Raw genomic sequence first — 20,401 nt, 5'->3', positions numbered from 1 at the left:
AGACAGAGCTCCCAGACAGACAGAGCTCCCAGACAGAGCTCTCAGACAGAGCTCCCAGACAGAGCTCCCAGACAGAGCTCCCAGACAGACAGAGCTCCCAGGCAGAGCTCTCAGGCCGAGCTCCACTGCAGAGAGCGACTGCTCATTGAGAGAAACCAGGCAGGTGCGGATAGAGGTGGGCCTCTTCCAGAGCCGTCACAGACACACCTGTTGGAGGAAGTGCGTCCTGTAGGTCTGGAGGAAGCGCTGGTAGTCCTTACTGCTGTTGGAGGGGCTCCAAGGCAGGGCCTGGACGACCCGCCTGAACTCTCAGGATATGTTAATGAGACACGCTGAAGCTGGGGGAGACAGAAGGGAAGACAGAGGGGGAGTGAGAGGGGGAAACAGGGAGGGAGACAGAGGACAGTGCTAACTAGTTTGGCTTATTTCAGGATGTGCTGATTTGAGCAAACTACTAAAACATAGTAAAGTATGTCCTGACAAACTATGACTCGTACATCTGAGAGCATAGAGGCCCTGAGGACTGGGTCTGTTCTTTGGTGCATGTGTGTCTGAAGCAGGTGGGTACACAGTGTCTGAAGCAGGTGGGTATACAGTGGACCAATATGGATGACTTACAGGCAATACTAGACGTTTCACTCTCAAATCTCAGGTTTATTTGCCAGTTGAACAGCAAATAAACAAGAACAGGTACCTTGGAATTATTTTTCCTGCCCCTCTTTACAATTTCCTAGCAGCCTAAATGAAAGTGATAAATAATAAAATAAGTTATAATCCTATATGAGCTACTGCTCTCATTAACTATACCTATACATTTACCAACTACTTACTAACTGAGAGTGAGGTCATGCTGGGAAATATCAAACTGAGGCTTGGACGTATGCTGAGGTAAAGTATGTACATAGTGTATACAAATACAATATGAATACAAAGTAAATAAACATAATAAATCACTACACGGAAACTGACCTGTAGTGTGAACAGGTGTGAGAAGATGGTAGACTTGTCGGCCTGGAAGGAGGAGGAGGTGAAGCTGTAGATGTTGGAGCTTCCAGACAGCTGCACTCCAAGGATCCTCAGGCCCAGCCACACCTTTAAGTTGTTCTGGATCGATTCATCGGTGATGAAATGAGCAAATAAAACCTGTAGTTTCCAGAAACTTGCAAAGCCTACAGAGACTGGAGTTTGAACATGTTTATCACCAATAACAAAAGTGAAGTTGTGATACTGTGGGCTGATAATCCCAAGGAGAGAACTCCTCTCAAGGAGAGACCTCCTCTCAAGGAGAGACGTCCTCTCAAGGAGACACCTCTCCTCTGAGTTGTTGCGCTGGAAGTTTAATCTGCCTCTCAGTGGCTGCAGAGCATCATGACTGCCCAGCCAATCAGAGCTGCTCTTCTCAGCTAACAGCCCAGTAAAGAAACACAACCCTTCACATTGGAAGGTAAATAGCATGGCTTGCATTGCCTCGGGCACCATGATTTCCTGTCAGACAAGTTAATGAGTAACATGCTGCTACCCCCCCCCCCCCCCCCTTCTGAGACTGCTGACTCCTGGAGCGGGAGGTTCTGGGCCCACAGACACTCAGACACTGTTTAAACATCATCAAACTTCCTATCTGACAACTCAGACCAGTGGATATGGGGCTGTGGTTATGACATCATCCAGTCCTGCCATGGGTCACTGAGGTAGATCCTACATCCTATTAATATTTATGATATTGCCATCTTGGTTATATATAATGAGTTACATACTGTAGGGTTAAAGAAGGTAATTATTCACATTTTATTTATTTAATATGAGATTTGAAAAATGTTTTACACATTTTGAGTTCAAGGTATTCCATAGCTAAATCCCTGTTTCACCCGTTAAACATGATTGGCTGTGTTAAAACTTAACATTTCCAACAACACAACAAATTAGACAATACCTGTATAACAAAGCCTGTATTCAAATATTAAAGCATTTACAATAACTATGTATGACAATGGCTTTATGTAAAAATAGCAAAAACATAATATAGAAAAGAAATGATCTTGTTTTCAATTGACATTTATTCTCAGTTCATTTAAAGTATCCCATTTATTCACGCTAATGACATGCAGCAGTTATGTTTATTTATGTATTTTTGCTAGTTATGTCAGTGTTACCAATATCAGTGTCGCTTTTCCTTTTTTTTTTTTTACACCCAACTTAAATCTACCTTCTGAAAACCCCAAGCACAGTGACGTTCAGTCCTAGGTCTGGACTTCAGTACCAGCAGACCTTCAGAGGGTCTGGACTTCAGTACCAGCAGACCTTCAGAGGGTCTGGACTTCAGTACCAGCAGATCTTCAGAGGGTCTGGACTCACCTTATTATAACCAACAGCACAATAGGAAGCTACATTCTGCATACCGCCAACTATAGTATGAATCAGCATCGAATTGTCGGCATTGTAGAACAACAGCTCATTGGTCTCACAGTTGAGGTAAACGCCTATCTTACGAGGTGCGTCTGTTACCGGGGACGAAGGGCTAGCTGTACCTCTGCCCTGTTTGATGAGATATTGTTGACCGTCATACCGGAGAGCAGTTATGAGGTTGTTATGCGTCACACCCACCTCCCAGAGAGCCCCCAGCCCCACCTCCACCTCCCAGTAATGCTGCCCGTCGGGGAAGGGGGCGCTCACAGCATAGTCTGGCTTGCCTGAAGAGAACCTTGCAGAACTAGTTCTAGGTGTAGAAAATGCTAAATTAGTTCTTGTAGATATTGCACTTCCAAAGTTAAACGAATGTGCTTGGTGGAATACATCATGTTGAGACTGGGTGGGTTCGGGAGTGCTGTACATACTGCGTCCATCGTGAGAGACGGTCAGCTTCGTATTTCCTGGTGTCATGATGAGTCTGTCGGGCAGCGGTTTGATGATCTGCAGCATCTCCTTCCAGACGAGGAACTGCAGGTGACTGCTGTAGGGGCTGAAGGACAGAGACTCAGGTACCAGCGTCATCTTAGCTGCTCTAGACGGCTGCTCTCTCATCTTCTCCGCCCAGCCCTTCAGGAAGGCTTCAGGCTCAGAGACATCTCCTTCAGACCTCATCCAGTTCTCCCTCTCCTGCCCCTCAGACAGGTGGGTCTTCAGCCTCTCTAGATTCACCTCCATCTCATTCAGAGCCTCCTTGTTCTTCTGCTCCAGATCGTTCTGGATCTCCGTCTGCCTCCTCTTCAGGAACTGCTGCATCTCATCAAACTGCCAGCTGATCTGGACCTTCAGATGCTGGGTTTTCTGATTGAGTTTCATCTTCTCTCCTTCCTGTGTTTTGATCAGGTCTTCAGTGGTTCTGTTTTGACCAATGAGGAGCAGCATAGTGTCCTCTAGTCCCTGCTTCCTGATCTGGGCTGCTTCTTTGATTGGTTTAAACTTGTGTCCGTCATGCTCCTCCCCATCTCTGCATATGACACAGACCAGCTGCTGGTCGGTCTCACAGAACAGCTTCAGTTTCTCTTCATGCTCTGCACACATCCAGGAACTCCCCTTCTGGAGAGAAACACCACCATCAGCACAGGTCAACCTGGTGTTATTCATCATAGCGTTTAACACATATCAACTACAACGTATTTTATACTACATAAAAAGTGGTAAACTAGTCATAAGAAAATATTGCATTTGACATTGCAAATGATAAACAAAATACTGGCTTGATGAGTAAAAACAAATAACACTTTTCATAATTTTTTCTATATTCTATTTGTAATTTAGTAACATTTATTTTAAAAGTGCAAAGAGACATATTTCTTGAATCATAATAGGTGCAGAGACCAAGTCTGTTTATTTTGTAATGGAAACATAAGTGTGTGTCAAATAAACCTTTGTTTCAGACTCGGCCTGCCTGCTTTCCTGCATTTGGGTCCAACCCTGCACTCCACATCCTTGACAACTGCCTATCTAAGTTTTATAGCCTATGAACTGTTGAATTTGTCTTGTGCTGATAAGGTTGAGTGTCTGCAGCCGTGTAATTATGCTGGGCTGCGTTTCCCAATAACAATGGGTCTTAGCGTTCTACAAGCAAAATAACCAACCATCGTTATTAAGTGTTTCCCGAACATGCTTGCATTTTCAAGAGCCTCTTTAACTACAATGGCTTTGGGATACGCACCCGGACGGGTTGAGACCAGGGGCGTAGCCAGACAAATATTTTTGGTAGGCCTAGAAAAATACGGATAGATATCTTTACAGTTTTATTTTTACTTAGCCTATTTACTTTGCAATGTGCACCCGGTGCATCATTTTTTGGAGATATTTTCCTTTTTGGATAGGCCTTAAAACACATTGGGTAGGCCTGTGCCTACCCAGGCCTACCTGTGGCTACGCCCCTGGTTGAGACTGGTTTAATACCAATTTTGACCACACACAGTAACTCAGTTCCCATGTCAAAGTTCAAACTACCTTGTTCCTAATGTCCTCCTTCGCCGTGTCGGACAGCTTCTTCAGGGTGAGGCTGGTTGTCAGATTAGCAGCGTAGACAGCCTGGCAGCATGGACATGCTCTCTGTTCTGGGGAGCCGGAGACACATTCCCTACAGAAGGAGTGACCACAGGTGAGGCTGACTGGATCAGTGAAGATGTCCTGACAGACGGAGCAGGTGAGCTCAGCCCTGAAGGAAGCAGAGGCCATGTCCAGCAGCTGTGTTACTTCACAACCAGAATGAGGGAACTTCCTCCTTCACGACTAAACGAAACCTAACGCATGTCCAAACAGGAAGAATTGAAACTACGTAGTGAAAAATAACCACGTAGTAACTTTTCTGGCACTTCAAGAGAAGCGCAACATCGCCATCTAGCGGATACTTCCAGAAAAAAACGTCTGTAACAAACTGTAAAAACAATACACACATCCTAAACTACACAATATAATCCAGAATGCCACTATAGAATCCAAAACACCCCAATGAACCCCCAACAAACAATAAAACAGAGCAGAATATTCTAAAATCCAGAGCTTCAAATAACACGTGTGTATGGAACTATCAGTCAAGTCCACGTCCTTCCAGACTTTCTACAAGGCGGGTAGACAACTTCTATTACTTCAACACTGGGATAAAGATATACACGTGCCTTTTCCGTGTGGCCGGGGCTAGGTGCGTTCTGACAACGAGCCTTTTTCTAGACACCTGTCAGATACAGGATGTACTGACTGCAGCAGCTCGAGCTCTGCACTCTGTGTGCACTCGCGGAAATATATTTTCATCATAATTTACATTTAGATTTCTGAGAAAGATAGGTCACGGCGGAGCCACAGACCCGCCGAGTCATTCTGATAAACTGTCATCCGCTCCACTCATCTACCGGCAATTGGTCGAGCGGCGGTAGCGCCACGAGAAGCTGATGATCATTGGGCGACATCAGCTCCTTTTGAATTCGCGGACTCACGAGCGCTTAGCGACCGATAGACGCTGCCGCCATCGCCGTTAAAACTGTAGCACGCGGGTAGGAGGGAGAGGAGAGAGGAAGAATAAAAAGGATATCAAGGATTTCACGGGTTGGAAATGTAACATTGTGTTTTTAAAATTTTATTATATTTACGAAGCTCATTCGGTAGCTGGATATCTACAGGTGAGTATCTTAAATATTTTATTATTCGTTTTTCACATGGGTAGCATAGAGGGTCGTATCAGTGATGCTCTCGCGCCTGTGGAGCAGCATCAGCAGCCAGCGGCACGCGCAGGGCGGGCTGTGGCTCCCGTCAACGTGTCTGAACAGTACGAGCAGTGAGTGTGGCGCACATGCTATACAACCTCACACGGTAAAGGATGATTTACTCTGCTTCGCGGGACGTCTCTATCAGAGCTGAATATCTTGTTAAACGGCCTGCCTTTCGTCCGTTGCAGTTGTTTTAATCGCGGTTGATGAACAGACAAAAGGCCCGTTGTTCTGATCAACAACATCTGCGTCTGTCTAATCCATCTCGAGCGTGCTTCCCAGCTAATCCGCGAGGCGTAGGCAAAAGTGTTCAGTATTATTTTACTGTTAAAAGCAGCATGATTTCATAACCCGCCGTCATGTCACATTATGGATTAAGAAAAGGCTATTTAGTAGCCTATTAAAACCAGTGAATAACATAGCAGGTAGAACGTATTCCCACATCTGAAATCATATTCAGAAAACGTTTGTTTTCGTTATTTTTTGCATGATTAGCGGTATATTTAAGTACCAATTGATATTTCAATCAAAAACCATGCTAGTGTATGAACATGTTGCATAACAGGAGCTACGGCTTGATCTCCTGCTGCCAGGGTGGTCATTTGCCTACTCCGCGTGATCCGGATTCACACAAAACTGAATTATGCCTGATCCACGGACTTTAATCTTAGGTGATGTGGTTGCGGGGGGGGGGGGGGGGGGGGGTTCTTCCAATCCTTTGTTTGTATGTGCAATCAAGCAACACCGCCACGCGCTTCGCTTAGTTTCATTTGATGTCGGGAGTTGAGCTCGACCGAACGGTAACACCTGCGCGCGCCCCAGCTGGATCCAGGATGCGGAAGCGTCTCGGGTCAAACAGATTGTGAAAGGTTTGTAAACTGATCAACAAAGTGAACTTTGTGATCATGTGACTGTTTTGTTAAGCTCACGTGAGTTGGCCACAGTAACATCTACTCTTATACAAACCGTGTCTGTTCACCCCTCACTCACAGTGACTGCCCCCTGCATGGCTGGGCGTCACATGCGTGTTACATTGTGTAACGCAATGTGACTGTTTTGTTCCACACAGTAAGGTCATATTAGTAAAAAGGATACTTGTCAAGTTATTTATAGGAAAATCATTACCAAAGACTAGTGTGGTGGATTATTTCTACACTAGTTGGTATTTCCTGGTCTCCTGCTTGTCTGTTTTGTCAGCTAGTTTAGGTTAAGCATCCCCCCCTCCTCCCCCTCCTCCTTCCCCTCCTCCCCCTCCTCTTCCCCCCTACTCCTCTTTCTCCTCCCCCCCCCCTTCCCCTCCTCCTCCCCCTCCTCTTCTCCCCTACTCCTCTTCCTCCTCCCCCCATCCCCCTCTCCACTCCTCCTCTTCCTCCCCTCCTCACCTCTTCCTCCTCCCAGGTTAGTGTGGATCTCTCATGTATGTTTGTACTTTGTACTCTTTTCTCAGTATAGTATAAGTCAGTCGCTTGGTAACCATCACTATCACAGAACCAGAAAAGGTCTGAGGTCTGAGGTCACCATGACGATGAGGAGCTTTTAGTCATTCCCTTGTCAAGTTCCCTCCCACTTATCGTATCTAACAAAAACCTTTCACAATTAACTTCCTATTTTCTGGTTCCTCTATTCAGACACTTTGTTCTTTGTACAGTCCTATGGTTGTGGATGTGTGTTTAGGAAAAACATACAGGTCAGTGTGAGTAATTAAAACTACTTCAGCATAATAATGTACCTAAAATACAAACGTGAGCAAGGGCAGCAATCGCTATTGAATCAACAGGCATGCAATTATGCTAGCAGGGGAAGAATACAAACAACGAAAATCACCAGTTAACTTAAAATTGCAATAACTGTAGACTAATACAATAACAGGCTTTAATGAACTGAAAACATAAGTTATACGACTAACAGTTCTCAAGGATGCACACACGCAATCTCAACTGCGCTGTGAAGCGTGTCCTTGCTATTCTCCGACATGCACTCTAACAATCACTGCTGATAGACGGCCTGTCTTGTACAGCCCTATTTCTGATACCGTGGCGGCAGAAATGTAGCGGTGGTGGGCCGCCACGACAAAATCAACATAGGGGAAACACTGAGCTAATAACATGTTCCCTGTTAGCTCAACTTCCCAGATGCTTTAGACCTGGCCTCCCAGATGACAGCTTTACCAGCGGTCACAGTCAGGTCAAGGTAAGGTGGAGGAAGGGTCATGGTAGGGTCACAGTAAGGTGTAGGTAGGGTCACAGTAAGGTAAAGGTAAGGTGTAGGTAGGGTCATGGTAGGGTCACAGTAAGGTCAAGTTAAAGTGTAGGTAGGGTCATGGCAGGGTCACAGTAAGGTGTAGGTAGGGTCACAGTAAGGTAAAGGTAAGGTGTAGGTAGGGTCATGGTAGGGTCACAGTAAGGTAAAGGTAAGGTGTAGGTAGGGTCATGGCAGGGTCACAGTAAGGTGTAGGTAGGGTCATGGTAGGGTCACAGTAAGGTCAAGGTAAAGTGTAGGTAGGGTCATGGCAGGGTCACAGTAAGGTGTAGGTAGGGTCATGGTAGGGTCACAGTAAGGTCAAGGTAAAGTGTAGGTAGGGTCATGGCAGGGTCACAGTAAGGTGTAGGTAGGGTCACAGTAAGGTAAAGGTAAGGTGTAGGTAGGGTCATGGTAGGGTCACAGTAAGGTAAAGGTAAGGTGTAGGTAGGGTCATGGTAGGGTCACAGTAAGGTAAAGGTAAGGTGTAGGTAGGGTCATGGCAGGGTCACAGTCAGGTCAAGGTAAGGTGTAGGTAGGGTCATGGCAGGGTCACAGTCAGGTCAAGGTAAGGTGGAGGTAGGGTCATGGCAGGGTCACAGTAAGGTCAAGGTAAGGTGGAGGAAGGGTCATGGCAGGGTCACTGTAAGGTCAAGGTAAGGTGGAGGTAGGGTCACAGTGCTGTCCAGGTCCAGCTGAGGTTGTAAGGGACAAACTGAAGCAACTCTCTCACACACACACACACACACACACACACACACACACACACTTGAAACACAACAGTGTTTACCAAAGAGGAGGAAAGGTTGCTGGCTCCAAGACAAGCACCAGTACAGGATAACCCAGCCCACACACACACACACAGCCCCCCCCCCCCAACACACACATACTAGTCCACACACACACAGCTTCCCCCTCAACACACACACACAGCCCCCTTTAAAAAGTGCAAAAATAAACTTTGGTATCATTCATGAGTACTTGATGAGGACTCTACTACACTCTGCTGTACTTTATTGTACTCTGCTTTACTCTACTATGTTTTAGGCTTCTTTGTTGTCCCCTCTCCTCCAGTTTCACTGTGTGTGTGGAAGCTTGAAAAATATTTTTGACAAAAAGTTGTCCATTTCTTTTTATGAAGAATGAAAGAATATTTTATTCAAAATAAAGTTTCTGAAAAAAAGTTTCAATAGGTTAAAACAATTTTTTCCAATAAAAGGTTCGAAAAAATTGTTTCTCAAGGTGGAAAAAATAATTGTAAAAAAAGTTTACAAAGTTTACAAAATATATTTTGTAATAAAATAATAAAAGGTTGAAAAAAGGTTTAAAAATATTTTTGACCAAAGGTTTCCTTAATTATAATTTTTTTTACAAAGATTTAAATATTTTCAAACAACTTTTTCAAAAAAAAAGTTTCAAAAGGTTGACCAAATTTTGACTGAAGGATGTGTGTGCTTTTGCACAAACAAACACATTCAACCACTGAGCATGATTTGAAAGGAGGATTATTCTGTGTGTGTGTGTGTGTGTGTCAAGGTGGGCTATCAGCAGGGTTAAAGACGTCACCAGCAGGAGTCTGATTGTCTCAGCGTCAGGGTTTAAGAAGCTTGAAGTTGTAGAGACTGGCTCATATTATGAGACTCTTCTCTATGTCTGTCTCTGTCTGTCTCTGTCTGTCTCTGTCCTGTCCTCCAGCTCTCTCTCTTGTTTGGGACTGTGAGCTGACAGCCATGTTGTGAAGTGCAGGTAGGGGAAACCTTTTGTTGTTTAATCTCAAATTGTTGTAATTGTTACATGTACTTATTAGGACAGGAGAGAGAGAAAAGAGGCAAGCAGGAGAGGGGGGAGTAGGAGAGAGAGAAGGAGGAGAGAGTGGAGGAGAGAGGGGAGGAGGAGCTGAACAAAGCTGAACGAGATAAGAGGATTTTCTTAAGAGTATCTCAAAATAGATGAAACACAAGAGGTAAACGTGGTCTGACAGGGCGACTCCTGTTCTCGTCAGCAAACCTCTCAGATCTGGAGGTGCAGAACACTGACTGCTCTCTTCCTTCTCCAACATTACAAAGCAGTTTTACTTCAACATAAATAATCTTAAACAAGAAGCAAAATTGCCTATTCTAGCTAGCTACACCTGTTTTAAATATGCTTTTTTTTAAAGGAAAGATTCAAGTGTGAGTCATGTTTAGAGCTGTTTGATGAGCTGTTGCTAATCCACAACTAAAAGACAGTTTGCTAAGCCAGATCAAGATCATTTTAATTAGCAATATAGCTACTGTTTATACACACAGGTGCATAACAGCTTTCGTATGTCAATTTGGATAAAACAGTCTGCTAAATGAATAAATGTATCTGTGGTTGTGTGGTTCAGGGTTGTGTAGTGTTCTGGGTTGTGTGGTTCTGGGTTGTGTGGTTCTGGGTTGTGTGGTTCAGGGTTGTGTAGTGTTCTGGGTTGTGTGGTTCTGGGTTGTGTGGTTCTGGGTTGTGTGGTTCTGGGTTGTGTGGTTCTGGGTTGTGTAGTGTTCTGGGTTGTGTGGGTCAAGGTTGTGTAGTGTTCTGGGTTGTGTGGTTCTGGGTTGTGTAGTGTTCTGGGTTGTGTGGTTCAGGGTTGTGTAGTGTTCTGGTCCTGCAAAGGTCATGATCTCAAGTACCTCTTGGCCACCAGGACTTTTCTAACTATTTACACATTTCAACATTTCCATTTATGAGACTCAAGATTAGCAGAGTAGCGGAGCACGATAGTATTCAAACTACATCAACTGTCGCTTCCTGTAGTGGTTCGTGGGTGGGTTTGGAAGAGAGGGGAGAGGGGGGAGAGGAGACAGTGGGGAGAGGAGAGAGGGGGGAGAGGGAGGAGAGGAGAGAGGGGAGAGGGAGAAGAGGGGAGAGGGAGGACAGGGGGGAGAGGGAGGAGAATCAAGAAAGAGGGTGATAGAGATGGAAAAATAGGTAAATTAAATAATAAGATATTGGGGGAGAAGGAGGTCTAGCAAACTAACTGTCTACCTATCTGGCTGGCTGGTTGGCTGGTATGTAATGGCAGCGTACCAGGCTGGAGCAGCTGAGTGTGTTGGTTCTGTACAGGCCTCCAGCCTAACGGGCTCAGTCTTTGTCCTGACAGTGCTGGTCCTCTGGGCCGCTGTAGCACCCTGGCAGCACCACACACACACTATGCCATGTCTCCAAAGAACAGAGCGGACTCTGTGTACAATATTTGGTGACAGTGTTGTGGTTACAGTTTTGTGGTTATGGTGTTGTTTTACAGAACATTGTAATGATGATAGCTAATTGTGTTTTTCCCTGTCATCTCTCTCCTTTCTTTCCCTGTATCTTTTTCTCTTTTTTTCTCCACCCCTCTCCCTCTCTCCTCCCTCTCTCCTACGCTCTCCTCCCCTTTCTCCTCCCTCTCTCATCCTATCCTCTTCCCCCTCTCTCTCCCCCTTTCCCTCTCTCCTCCTGTCCAGGATGACCCTACGCAGAAGCCACAGAGCGGCAAATTGTGTTCCCTCCCTGTAGAGCCCAGCACCTCCCTCTCATCTATCCTCTTTCCCTGCAGCCTCCCCCTAATGTCCCTTTTCTCCTCCTCTGTCACTCCTCGTAAACACAACCAAACCATCTGACCAGCCAGATCAGGTCACACCCCCCCTCCCCCCCAGACAGATGCCCGTTCTCCTGAACGGCGACGCTTCCTTCAGCTCCAAGCAGGAGTTGCTGGACCTCCAGGACTGGCCCCCGGCCCGGGGAGCCTCCTCCCTGGACACTCCCAGTCCTGTTGACTCCCAGGCGGGCAGTCCCCTGGGCTCGGACCCTGACAGCCCTGGAAGTCCCTCCGGAGATGCATCCTCCAAGGGTGTCAGGGACCTCCTCAGCCAGCCCAGTCCGCCGACAGGCCCCCCGTATGGGCTGGTTGACCCAGACACACCCCTGGGGGTGAAGTTCGTCCCGGAGGAGGTGGAGCAGCTGTGCGGCTGGGGCCGTCTGACCCCGCGGGCGGTGCAGGCTTTCAACACCCCACGCTGGGTGCTGTTCTTCCTGTGCGTGGCCTCCTTCCTGCAGGGCATGATCGTCAACGGCTTCATCAACACCGTGGTCACCTCCATCGAGCGACGTTTCGACCTGCGCAGCTACCAGGCCGGCCTGATCGCCAGTTCCTATGACATCGCCGCCTGCGTCTGCCTGGCCTTCGTCAGCTACTTCGGGGGGACGGGGCACAAGCCGCGCTGGCTGGGCTGGGGCGTGCTGGTGATGGCACTGGGCTCGCTGGTGTTTGCCCTGCCGCACTTCACTACGCCGGCCTATCAGGTCAGCAAGAGGGAGGAGGCGGGGCTGTGCTCAGCCAACCGCAGCAGCCCCTGCCTGGGCCGCGAGGGAGGCGGGCTCTCAGACTACCGCTACGTGTTCATGTTGGGGCAGTTCCTGCACGGCGTGGGGGCTACGCCCCTCTACACGCTGGGCGTCACATACCTGGACGAGAACGTCAAGTCCAGTTACGCACCTGTCTACATAGGTGAGTAGGACTAGACAGGTGACAGTAGGTCTTGTTTGCTGTACTTGTTGTGGTCTTGTCTATGCTAGCTGTGCTAGTTATTGTCTTGTCTGTGCTAGCTGTGCTAGTTGTGGTCTTGTCTATGCTAGCTGTGCTAGTTGTGGTCTTGTCTATGCTAGCTGTGGTAGTTGTGGTCTTGTCTATGCTAGCTGTGCTAGTTGTGGTCTTGTCTATGCTAGCTGTTTTAGTTGTGGTCTTGTCTATGCTAGCTGTTTTAGTTGTGGTCTTGTCTATGCTAGCTGTTTTAGTTGTGGTCTTGTCTATGCTAGCTGTTTTAGTTGTGGTCTTGTCTATGCTAGCTGTTTTAGTTGTGGTCTTGTCTATGCTAGCTGTTCTAGCTGTGCTAGCTGTGGTCTTGTCTATGCTAGCTGTTCTAGCTGTGCTAGCTGTGGTCTTGTCTATGCTAGCTGTTCTAGCTGTGGTCTTGTCCATGCTAGCTGTTCTAGCTGTGCTAGCTGTGTGTGGACCAGTAAGGTATCTGTGTTCCAGGCCTCCACCACTTTCTCTCCTGATCCATCAACATCGATCAATACCACAGCCTCAGTGCACTCTATCAGTTTGACCCTCTCTGGCTCCTGTAGTCACACCACCTGCCCCAGGCACCCTGTTACCACGGAGGGCCAGTGGTTCCGCCCACTCACCTGATCTGTGAGCCAATCACAGCTGTCCCTCCCCTCCCTGGCCCCTATGAGAACAGAACTCCACAGAAACAATAACTTCTTCTGATCTTACCCAGACAGGAAGGACCATGTAGGTGCAACAGGAATTGGTGTACAGGAAATGATTTAATGCTCTTCTTTTGTCCTCCCCTAGGGATCTTCTACACAGCGGCCATCGTGGGACCTGCAGCTGGTTACCTGCTGGGAGGCTACTTCCTCAACATCTACACAGAGATACACCAGAGGTCAGTACACCCCTAGTCCCCTAGTCCTCCTCTTGTCCTCCTGTCCTCTAGCCCTCCTATCCTCTAGTCCTCCTGTCCCCTGGTCCTCCTGTCCCCTAGTCCTCCTGTCCCCTGGTCCTCCTGTCCCCTAGTCCCCCGGTCCTCCTGTCCCCTAGTCCTCCTGTCCCATGGTCCTCCTGTCCCCTAGTCCTCCTGTCCCCCAGTCCTCCTGTCCCATGGTCCTCCTGTCCCCTAGTCCTCCTGTCCCCTAGTCCTCCTGTCCCCTGGTCCTCCTGTCCCCTGGTCCTCCTGTCCCCTGGTCCTCCTGTCCCCCGGTCCTCCTGTCCCCCGGTCCTCCTGTCCCCCAGTCCTCCTGTCCCATGGTCCTCCTGTCCCCTAGTCCTCCTGTCCCCTAGTCCTCCTGTCCCCTGGTCCTCCTGTCCCCTGGTCCTCCTGTCCCCTGGTCCTCCTGTCCCCCGGTCCTCCTGTCCCCCGGTCCTCCTGTCCCCTGGTCCTCCTGTCCCCTGGTCCTCCTGTCCCCTGGTCCTCCTGTCCCCTGGTCCTCCTGTCCCCCGGTCCTCCTGTCCCCTAGTCCCTCAGTCCTCTAATTCTTCATGTACTAAGGCTAATACAGAGACAGAAGTTCAGAGCTAACAAATAAAAGGACAACACTGCCCTCTAGTGGTTTGGAGGAGAAAGGTGTGAATCCACAGAGGTAAAAAAAAATCTCCTTTCAATGTGTGTGTGCGTGTATGTGTCTGTGTGTGTGTGTGTGGGAGGGGTATATGTGTGTGTGTGTGGGGGGGGTATGTGTGTATGTGTGTGTGTGTGTGCAGGACAGAGCTGACTCCAGAGAACCCTTTGTGGGTGGGGGCGTGGTGGGTGGGCTTCCTGGCGGGGGGGGCCGCAGCTCTGCTCATCGCCCTGCCCATCCTGGGTTACCCACGGCAACTACCAGGTAAGCCACCCTCTGCACCACTATTACTGTCTTCCTGTGGTGAAGGAAAAACTAGGTAATAACACCCTATGCACTCCTCTCTCTTTCTCCCCCCTCTCTCTCCCTCCCTCTCTTCCCACTCCCCCTCCCTTACTATTCCCTCCCCTCCCCTCCCTCTCTCCCTCTCTCCCTCTCTCCCTCTCTCTCTCTCTCTCTCTCTCTCTCTCTCTCTCTCTCTCTCTCTCTCTCTCTCTCTCTCTCTCTCTCTCTCTCTCTCTCTCTCCTCTCTCCCTCTCTCTCTCTCTCTCTCTCTCCCTCCCTCCCTCCCTCCCCTCAGGTTCTCAGAAGTACCAGGCTATGCGTGTTTCGGAGGCCCACCAGCTGAGGGATGGCAGCCAGGTCACGGCCTCCGACCCCCAGTTTGGGAAGTCAGTGAAGGACATGCCCAGGTAGGACAGTATGGACTGCAGACTGTGTGTGTGTGTGGTGTAGGAGGATGGAGTTCATTTTATGTACTGGCAGGAGTCATGTTCTAAACACCTCCCTGCTCCCCCCAGGTCGGTGCTGCTGCTACTGAAGAACCCTCCCTTCCTGTTCCTGTGTCTGGCGGGGGCGACCGAGGCCACGCTCATCGCAGGCATGTCCACCTTCGGACCCAAGTTCCTGGAGTCCCAGTTCAGCCTCAGTGCCTCCGAGGCAGCCACCTGGTTTGGTGAGGAGAGAGAGAGAGAGAGAGAGAGACAGAGAGAGAGAGACAGAGAGAGAGAGAGAGAGAGAGAGAGAGAGAGAGAGAGAGAGAGGAAGTAGAGGAAGGAAAGGGACAGGATTGGAGGGGAGGTAGAAGGTAGGAGAGCTAGAGGGAGTGGATGGGTGAATAGGGAGGAAGTGGAGGAGGTCAAGGCGAAGGTGAAGGAATACCATTGTTCAAACATAGTCACTTTGATAATCTATATTTACAATTCTGTATAAACTGTAAACATGTAAAGTTCCCCCGTCCAGGTTACATGGTGGTACCTGCTGGTGGAGGGGGCACCTTCCTGGGGGGCTACATCGTCAAGAGGATGAACCTGCGTTGCCGTGGCATCATCCGCTTCTGCATGCTGTGTGCCCTGGTCAGCCTGCTGGCTGTCTTCATTTTCCTTGTCCACTGTCCCAACGTGCCCATGGCTGGGGTGAACGCGCCCTACCGCCCCCCCCAGAACCCCCCCTACCAGGACCAGGGTCATGAGTACCCCAGCTACACCCCGCCCACACACAGGTGACTCTCAGAGTTTGTTGAATTTAGAAGGGTCTCTCCTCTTACCTTGTCTCGTCTCCTGCCCTCTCCTAGCCTCTCCTGCCCTCTCCTAGCCTCTCCTGCCTTCTCCTGCCCTCTCCTAGCCTCTCCTGCCTTCTCCTGCCCTCTCCTAGCCTCTCCTAGCCTCTCCTGCCCTCTCCTGCCATCTCCTGCCCTCTCCTGCCCTCTCCTAGCCTCTCCTGCCCTCTCCTAGCCTCTCCTGCCTTCTCCTGCCCTCTCTTAGCCTCTCCTGCCTTCTCCTGCCCTCTCCTAGCCTCTCCTAGCCTGTCCTGCCCTCTCCTGCCATTTCCTGCCCTCTCCTGCCCTCTCCTGCCCTCTCTTAGCCTCTCCTGCCCTCTCCTAGCCTCTCCTAGCCTCTCCTGCCCTCTCCTAGCCTCTCCTGCCTTCTCCTGCCCTCTCTTAGCCTCTCCTGCCTTCTCCTGCCCTCTCCTAGCCTCTCCTAGCCTGTCCTGCCCTCTCCTGCCATTTCCTGCCCTCTCCTGCCCTCTCCTGCCCTCTCTTAGCCTCTCCTGCCCTCTCCTAGCCTCTCCTAGCCTCTCCTAGCCTCTCCTAGCCTCTCCTTGCCTCTCCTGCCCTCTCCTAGCCTCTCCTAGCCTCTCCTAGCCTCTCCTGCCCTCTCTTAGCCTCTCCTCGTCCACCCAGTCCTGTACAGATGATAGAATGTAGAAAGCAAACTAGGGGCAGTAAAGTGTATCTCCCTCCTGTCCAGGGCGTGGGTGGAGGGCAACCTGACAGTTGCGTGTAACTCAGGCTGCAGCTGTGTGCGGGAGCGCTACAACCCCGTGTGTGGAGCTGACGGAGTCATGTACTACTCCCCCTGTCATGCTGGCTGCACCGCCCTCAACCACACCGACCACGCCACAGGCCGACAGGTACGCCACCTGCACCACAGCTATCAGACCTTTTCAAGGTCTACACAACTTCAATTGCTATTTCCATGGGGTTTTAGGAGTTAAGGGTTAGAATGACATGAAGGGTTAAGGTCAGGGGTTACGGTTAGGGTCAGGGGTTACGGTTAGGGTCAGGGGTTACGGTTAGGGTCAGGGGTTACGGTTAGGGTCAGGGGTTACGGTTAGGTTCAGGGGTTACGGTTAGGGTCAGGGGTTACGGTTAGGGTCAGGGGTTAACTGATGGGAATTAGGGATAAGAGATTGGGGACAACCTGATTTTAAATGTCAAGTGAAATGTTGGTCCTCACTAGGCCAGTAAAACAACCCATTTGTGTGTATATGTGTATGTGTGTGTCTGTGTGTGCGTGTGTGTATGTATGTATGTGTGTATGTGTGTGTGTGTGTTCCCCAGGTGTTTTCCAGCTGCAGCTGTGTGGGGGGTAATGTGTCGTGGGAGGGGGAGGGGCTGGCGTCGGCAGGGAAGTGTAGCAGCACCTGCCACCACATGCCAGCCTTCCTCATCTTCCTCTTCCTGGTCATCTCCTTCACCTTCCTCTGCTCCATCCCCGCCCTCACCGCCACGCTAAGGTGGGCGGGCTCAGCAGCTGCAGCCAATAGGACACAGACCTAGACTGACTGAAGTCTATAAGAAATGCATAGCCAATAGGAAAGATAATATTGACATTAAAACTGAAAACATTCATCAAGACGCTACACACTAATCCTATAGACGCACACTATCTGTATCTGCACATTCACACCACACCCCATAGATACACACAGATCATTCCTGTGTGTGTGTGTGTGTGTGTGTGTGTGTGTGTGTGTGTGTGTGTGTGACCTGCCTCCCTGGCTTCCCACAGGTGTGTCCCAGACAGCCAGAGGTCTTTTGGTCTTGGCATACAGTGGATCGTGGTGCGGACACTTGGTAGGTTCTCCTGTTCTACCCAGACAGGGAAGAACGTAGGATAGCCTGGGTTCTACTCAGACTGTCTTGGTTCTACTCAGACTGGCTTGGTTCTACTCAGACTGGCTTGGTTGTACACACAGGTGGAATCCCTGGCCCCATCGCGTTCGGCTCTGTGATCGACATTTCATGCCTGCTGTGGCAAGACCAGTGTGGGGAGCAGGGCTCCTGTTACCTCTACCACAACTCTGCCATGAGCAGATACACCCTCATCGCTGGCATCATCTACAAGGCAGGCATACTTCACAACATTACCTCAGGATATTACCTCAGTACATTACCTCACAACATTACCTCACAACATTACCTCACAACATTACCTCAGGATATTACCTCACAACATTACCTCACAACATTACCTCACCACATTACCTCACCACATTACCTCACAATATCCACCATCACTGAAGTCTAATTCTCTCGGTTTTTCCCTCCCCCACCTGTCTCCCCCCCACCCCCCACCTCTCTCTCCCCTCCCCCACGTTTCTCCCCCCAGGTGTTGGGGACTGTCTTCTTCCTGTTGGCCAGTGTTCTCTACCAGCCCCCCCCGGACTCCCCCCACTATAGCTGTGACAGCACGGACCCAGGGGCGGAGGGGAGGGAGAGGGGGAGGGAGGGGGAGGGCGGGAGGGAGGGGGGAATGGAGGGAGGGAAGGTGGGCAAAGCCTGCAGCGACCTCCCCGTTAAGGACCATTCCCTGGACCACATCATCACCAATGAACACGCCCACTTGTGACCTCACACTGCAGCCTAGCGCAAGTGCTTGTGTGAATGTGTGTGTGTGTGAATGTGTGTGTGGATGTGTGTGTGTGGACGCGTTAAGGAGATCACTGTGTGTTGCCATGGAGACGTCTGAGCCACTGTAAACAAACAGTTTTTCAAAAGATGATGTTCAGAGTGTCAGCCCTGGATGGAGCCAGACTGATAGTGGTCGGCATGGTAACCCTCTCCTGTCAGAGGGCTCTGTGTGTGTGTATGTGTGTGTGATAAGCACTGTGTCCCAGCCTTGACTATGAAGCATGAGAAATGTGGAGTAAAGTTCTGGCGTTTCTAACCCCCCCTGGACCTGTCATTAGTTACATTACTACTGGTCCTTTTATTACCCTAGATACATTACTACTGGTCCTTTTATTACCCTAGATACATTACTACTGGTCCTTTTATTACCCTAGATACATTACTACTGGTCCTTTTATTACCCTAGATACATTACTACTGGACCTGTCATTACCCTAGATACATTACTACTGGACCTGTCATTACCTTAGATACATTACTACTGGAACTGCCATTACCCTAGATACATTACTACTGGACCTGTCATTACCCTAGATACATTACTACTGGACCTGTCATTACCCTAGATACATTACTACTGGACCTGTCATTACCCTAGATACATTACTACTGGACCTGTCATTACCCTAGATACATTACTACTGGACCTGTCATTACCCTAGATACATTACTACTGGAACTGCCATTACCCTAGATACATTACTACTGGACCTGTCATTACCCTAGATACATTACTACTGGACCTGTCATTACCCTAGATACATTACTACTGGACCTGTCATTACCCTAGATACATTACTACTGGACCTGTCATTACCCCAGCAGATATCCTTTCTCTCTCAGTTCTCCTGCATACTGACACCTGCTACTGATCCACAGGAACTCAGAGGTGCTGGAGCGACCTCACTGAGTCTGTGCAGGAAGGGACATCTTCCCCAGAGACACAACCATTTTCCCCAGAGACACGACCATCTTCCCCAGAGACATGATCATCTTCCCCAGAGACACAACCATTTTCCCCAGAGACACGACCATCTTCCCCAGAGACATGACCATCTTCCCCAGAGACATGACCATCTTCCCCAGAGACACGACCATCTGCCCCAGAGACACGACCATCTACCCCAGAGACACGACCATCTGCCCCAGAGACACGACCATCTGCCCCAGAGACATGACCATCTTCCCCAGAGACACGACCATCTGCCCCAGAGACATGACCATCTTCCCCAGAGACACGACCATCTACCCCAGAGACATGACCATTTTCCCCAGAGACACGACCATCTTCCCCAGAGACACGACCATCTTCCCCAGAGACACGACCATTTGCCCCAGAGACACGACCATCTGCCCCAGAGACACGACCATCTGCCCCAGAGACATGACCATCTGCCCCAGAGACACGACCATCTATCCCAGAGACACGACCATCTGCCCCAAAACCAAAAAAAAACATTAAACATGTATCTGTGTGCCAAGAGTGATGAGTGATAACCTGATCTGATGCTATTTGTTGTTTCACCTTTATTTATTCAGAGGTTTTTATTTATAAATCAAATTACTGTATTACTATTATTTATACATACATGTATTCATTTTGGGGGGGATTTCACATGATGTAAGATATTGTGTAATGACATCTTTATGTGGAGATCATTTGGCAGATGTTAAACCAGTACTATGATCCAGTTCCCAGAATAGCTAAGCTGTGTCCTAATGGAACAACTGTTCTGATCCTGTGATAAAAATACTAATATGGCACCGCTTTTCACCTGACCACTTCCTGCCTTGCACTTCCTGCTTCCTGTTTGATTATCTCCCATTGGCCCAAATGCCTGCCAATCCATTTCCGTCCTAATGTCCTGCTGATCGAAAGTGTGCATTCTTTTGGGTGTGTTTGTGCGTGTGTGTTCCCGTTTGTGTGTGTGTGTTTCTGTGTGTGTCCTAAGATTTTGCTTTTCTTGCATACTTTTTTATTGACAAAAAAATGGAACGGAAATCAATAATTTGTACGGAAATATTTCTGAAATTGTCATGTTTTTTATAAAAAAGAACAGGTGAATTACTAGTTTTGTCGTTATTGTTTTTGCAAGACCAGAGTTTATCACAACCGAGTCAAGACCAATTGCAAGGCAGGGCGAAACCGGGTCAAGACTAGACCACTCAA

General features: G+C 48.9%; 2 protein-coding genes across 3 annotated transcripts; one reads left to right on the top strand and one right to left on the bottom strand.

Moving 5' to 3' along the window:
• Window positions 1-1,766: 1,766 nt before the first annotated feature.
• LOC146252706 (zinc-binding protein A33-like) lies at window positions 1,767-5,069 on the bottom strand. Of its 2 annotated transcripts, XM_084680941.1 has the most exons (3): window positions 4,426-5,069; window positions 2,832-3,516; window positions 2,538-2,713 (listed from the first exon to the last, which is right to left on the bottom strand). In XM_084680941.1, the coding sequence occupies exons 1-3, from the start codon at window positions 4,651-4,653 to the stop codon at window positions 2,667-2,669; spliced, it is 960 nt and encodes a 319-aa protein (XP_084537067.1). In that variant the 5' UTR covers window positions 4,654-5,069; the 3' UTR covers window positions 2,538-2,666. The 2 variants fall into 2 exon arrangements, with proteins under 2 accessions (XP_084537066.1, XP_084537067.1); XM_084680940.1 differs by having other exon boundaries at window positions 1,767-3,516.
• An 85-nt stretch (window positions 5,070-5,154) lies between these two features.
• Window positions 5,155-20,296, top strand: slco4a1 (solute carrier organic anion transporter family, member 4A1). Its single transcript, XM_084680939.1, has 12 exons — window positions 5,155-5,591; window positions 11,378-12,420; window positions 13,273-13,363; window positions 14,179-14,300; window positions 14,617-14,728; window positions 14,837-14,991; window positions 15,279-15,537; window positions 16,286-16,448; window positions 16,879-17,054; window positions 17,330-17,394; window positions 17,517-17,665; window positions 17,930-20,296. Exons 2-12 carry the CDS (start codon window positions 11,574-11,576, stop codon window positions 18,167-18,169), a joined length of 2,379 nt encoding a protein of 792 aa, XP_084537065.1. The 5' UTR covers window positions 5,155-5,591; window positions 11,378-11,573; the 3' UTR covers window positions 18,170-20,296.
• Window positions 20,297-20,401: the final 105 nt, after the last annotated feature.

The sequence above is a fragment of the Hypomesus nipponensis genome, chromosome 18 (assembly GCF_054491055.1).
Source record: "Hypomesus nipponensis isolate SF chromosome 18, ASM5449105v1, whole genome shotgun sequence".
Classification (NCBI taxonomy): Eukaryota; Metazoa; Chordata; class Actinopteri; order Osmeriformes; family Osmeridae; genus Hypomesus; species Hypomesus nipponensis.
This window is presented reverse-complemented; position numbering and strand designations above follow the sequence as displayed.

Coding starts and splice junctions, on each gene's coding strand:
- LOC146252706 (XM_084680940.1), bottom strand. CDS start 4,653: ATGGCCTCTGCTTCCTTCAGGGCTGAGCTCACCTGCTCCGTCTGTCAG. Junction 3,517..4,425: donor AGGAGGACATTAGGAACAAG/GTAGTTTGAACT, acceptor GTTTCTCTCCAG/AAGGGGAGTTCCTGGATGTG.
- slco4a1 (XM_084680939.1), top strand. CDS start 11,574: ATGCCCGTTCTCCTGAACGGCGACGCTTCCTTCAGCTCCAAGCAGGAG. Junction 12,421..13,272: donor TTACGCACCTGTCTACATAG/GTGAGTAGGACT, acceptor GTCCTCCCCTAG/GGATCTTCTACACAGCGGCC. Junction 13,364..14,178: donor TACACAGAGATACACCAGAG/GTCAGTACACCC, acceptor GTGTGTGTGCAG/GACAGAGCTGACTCCAGAGA.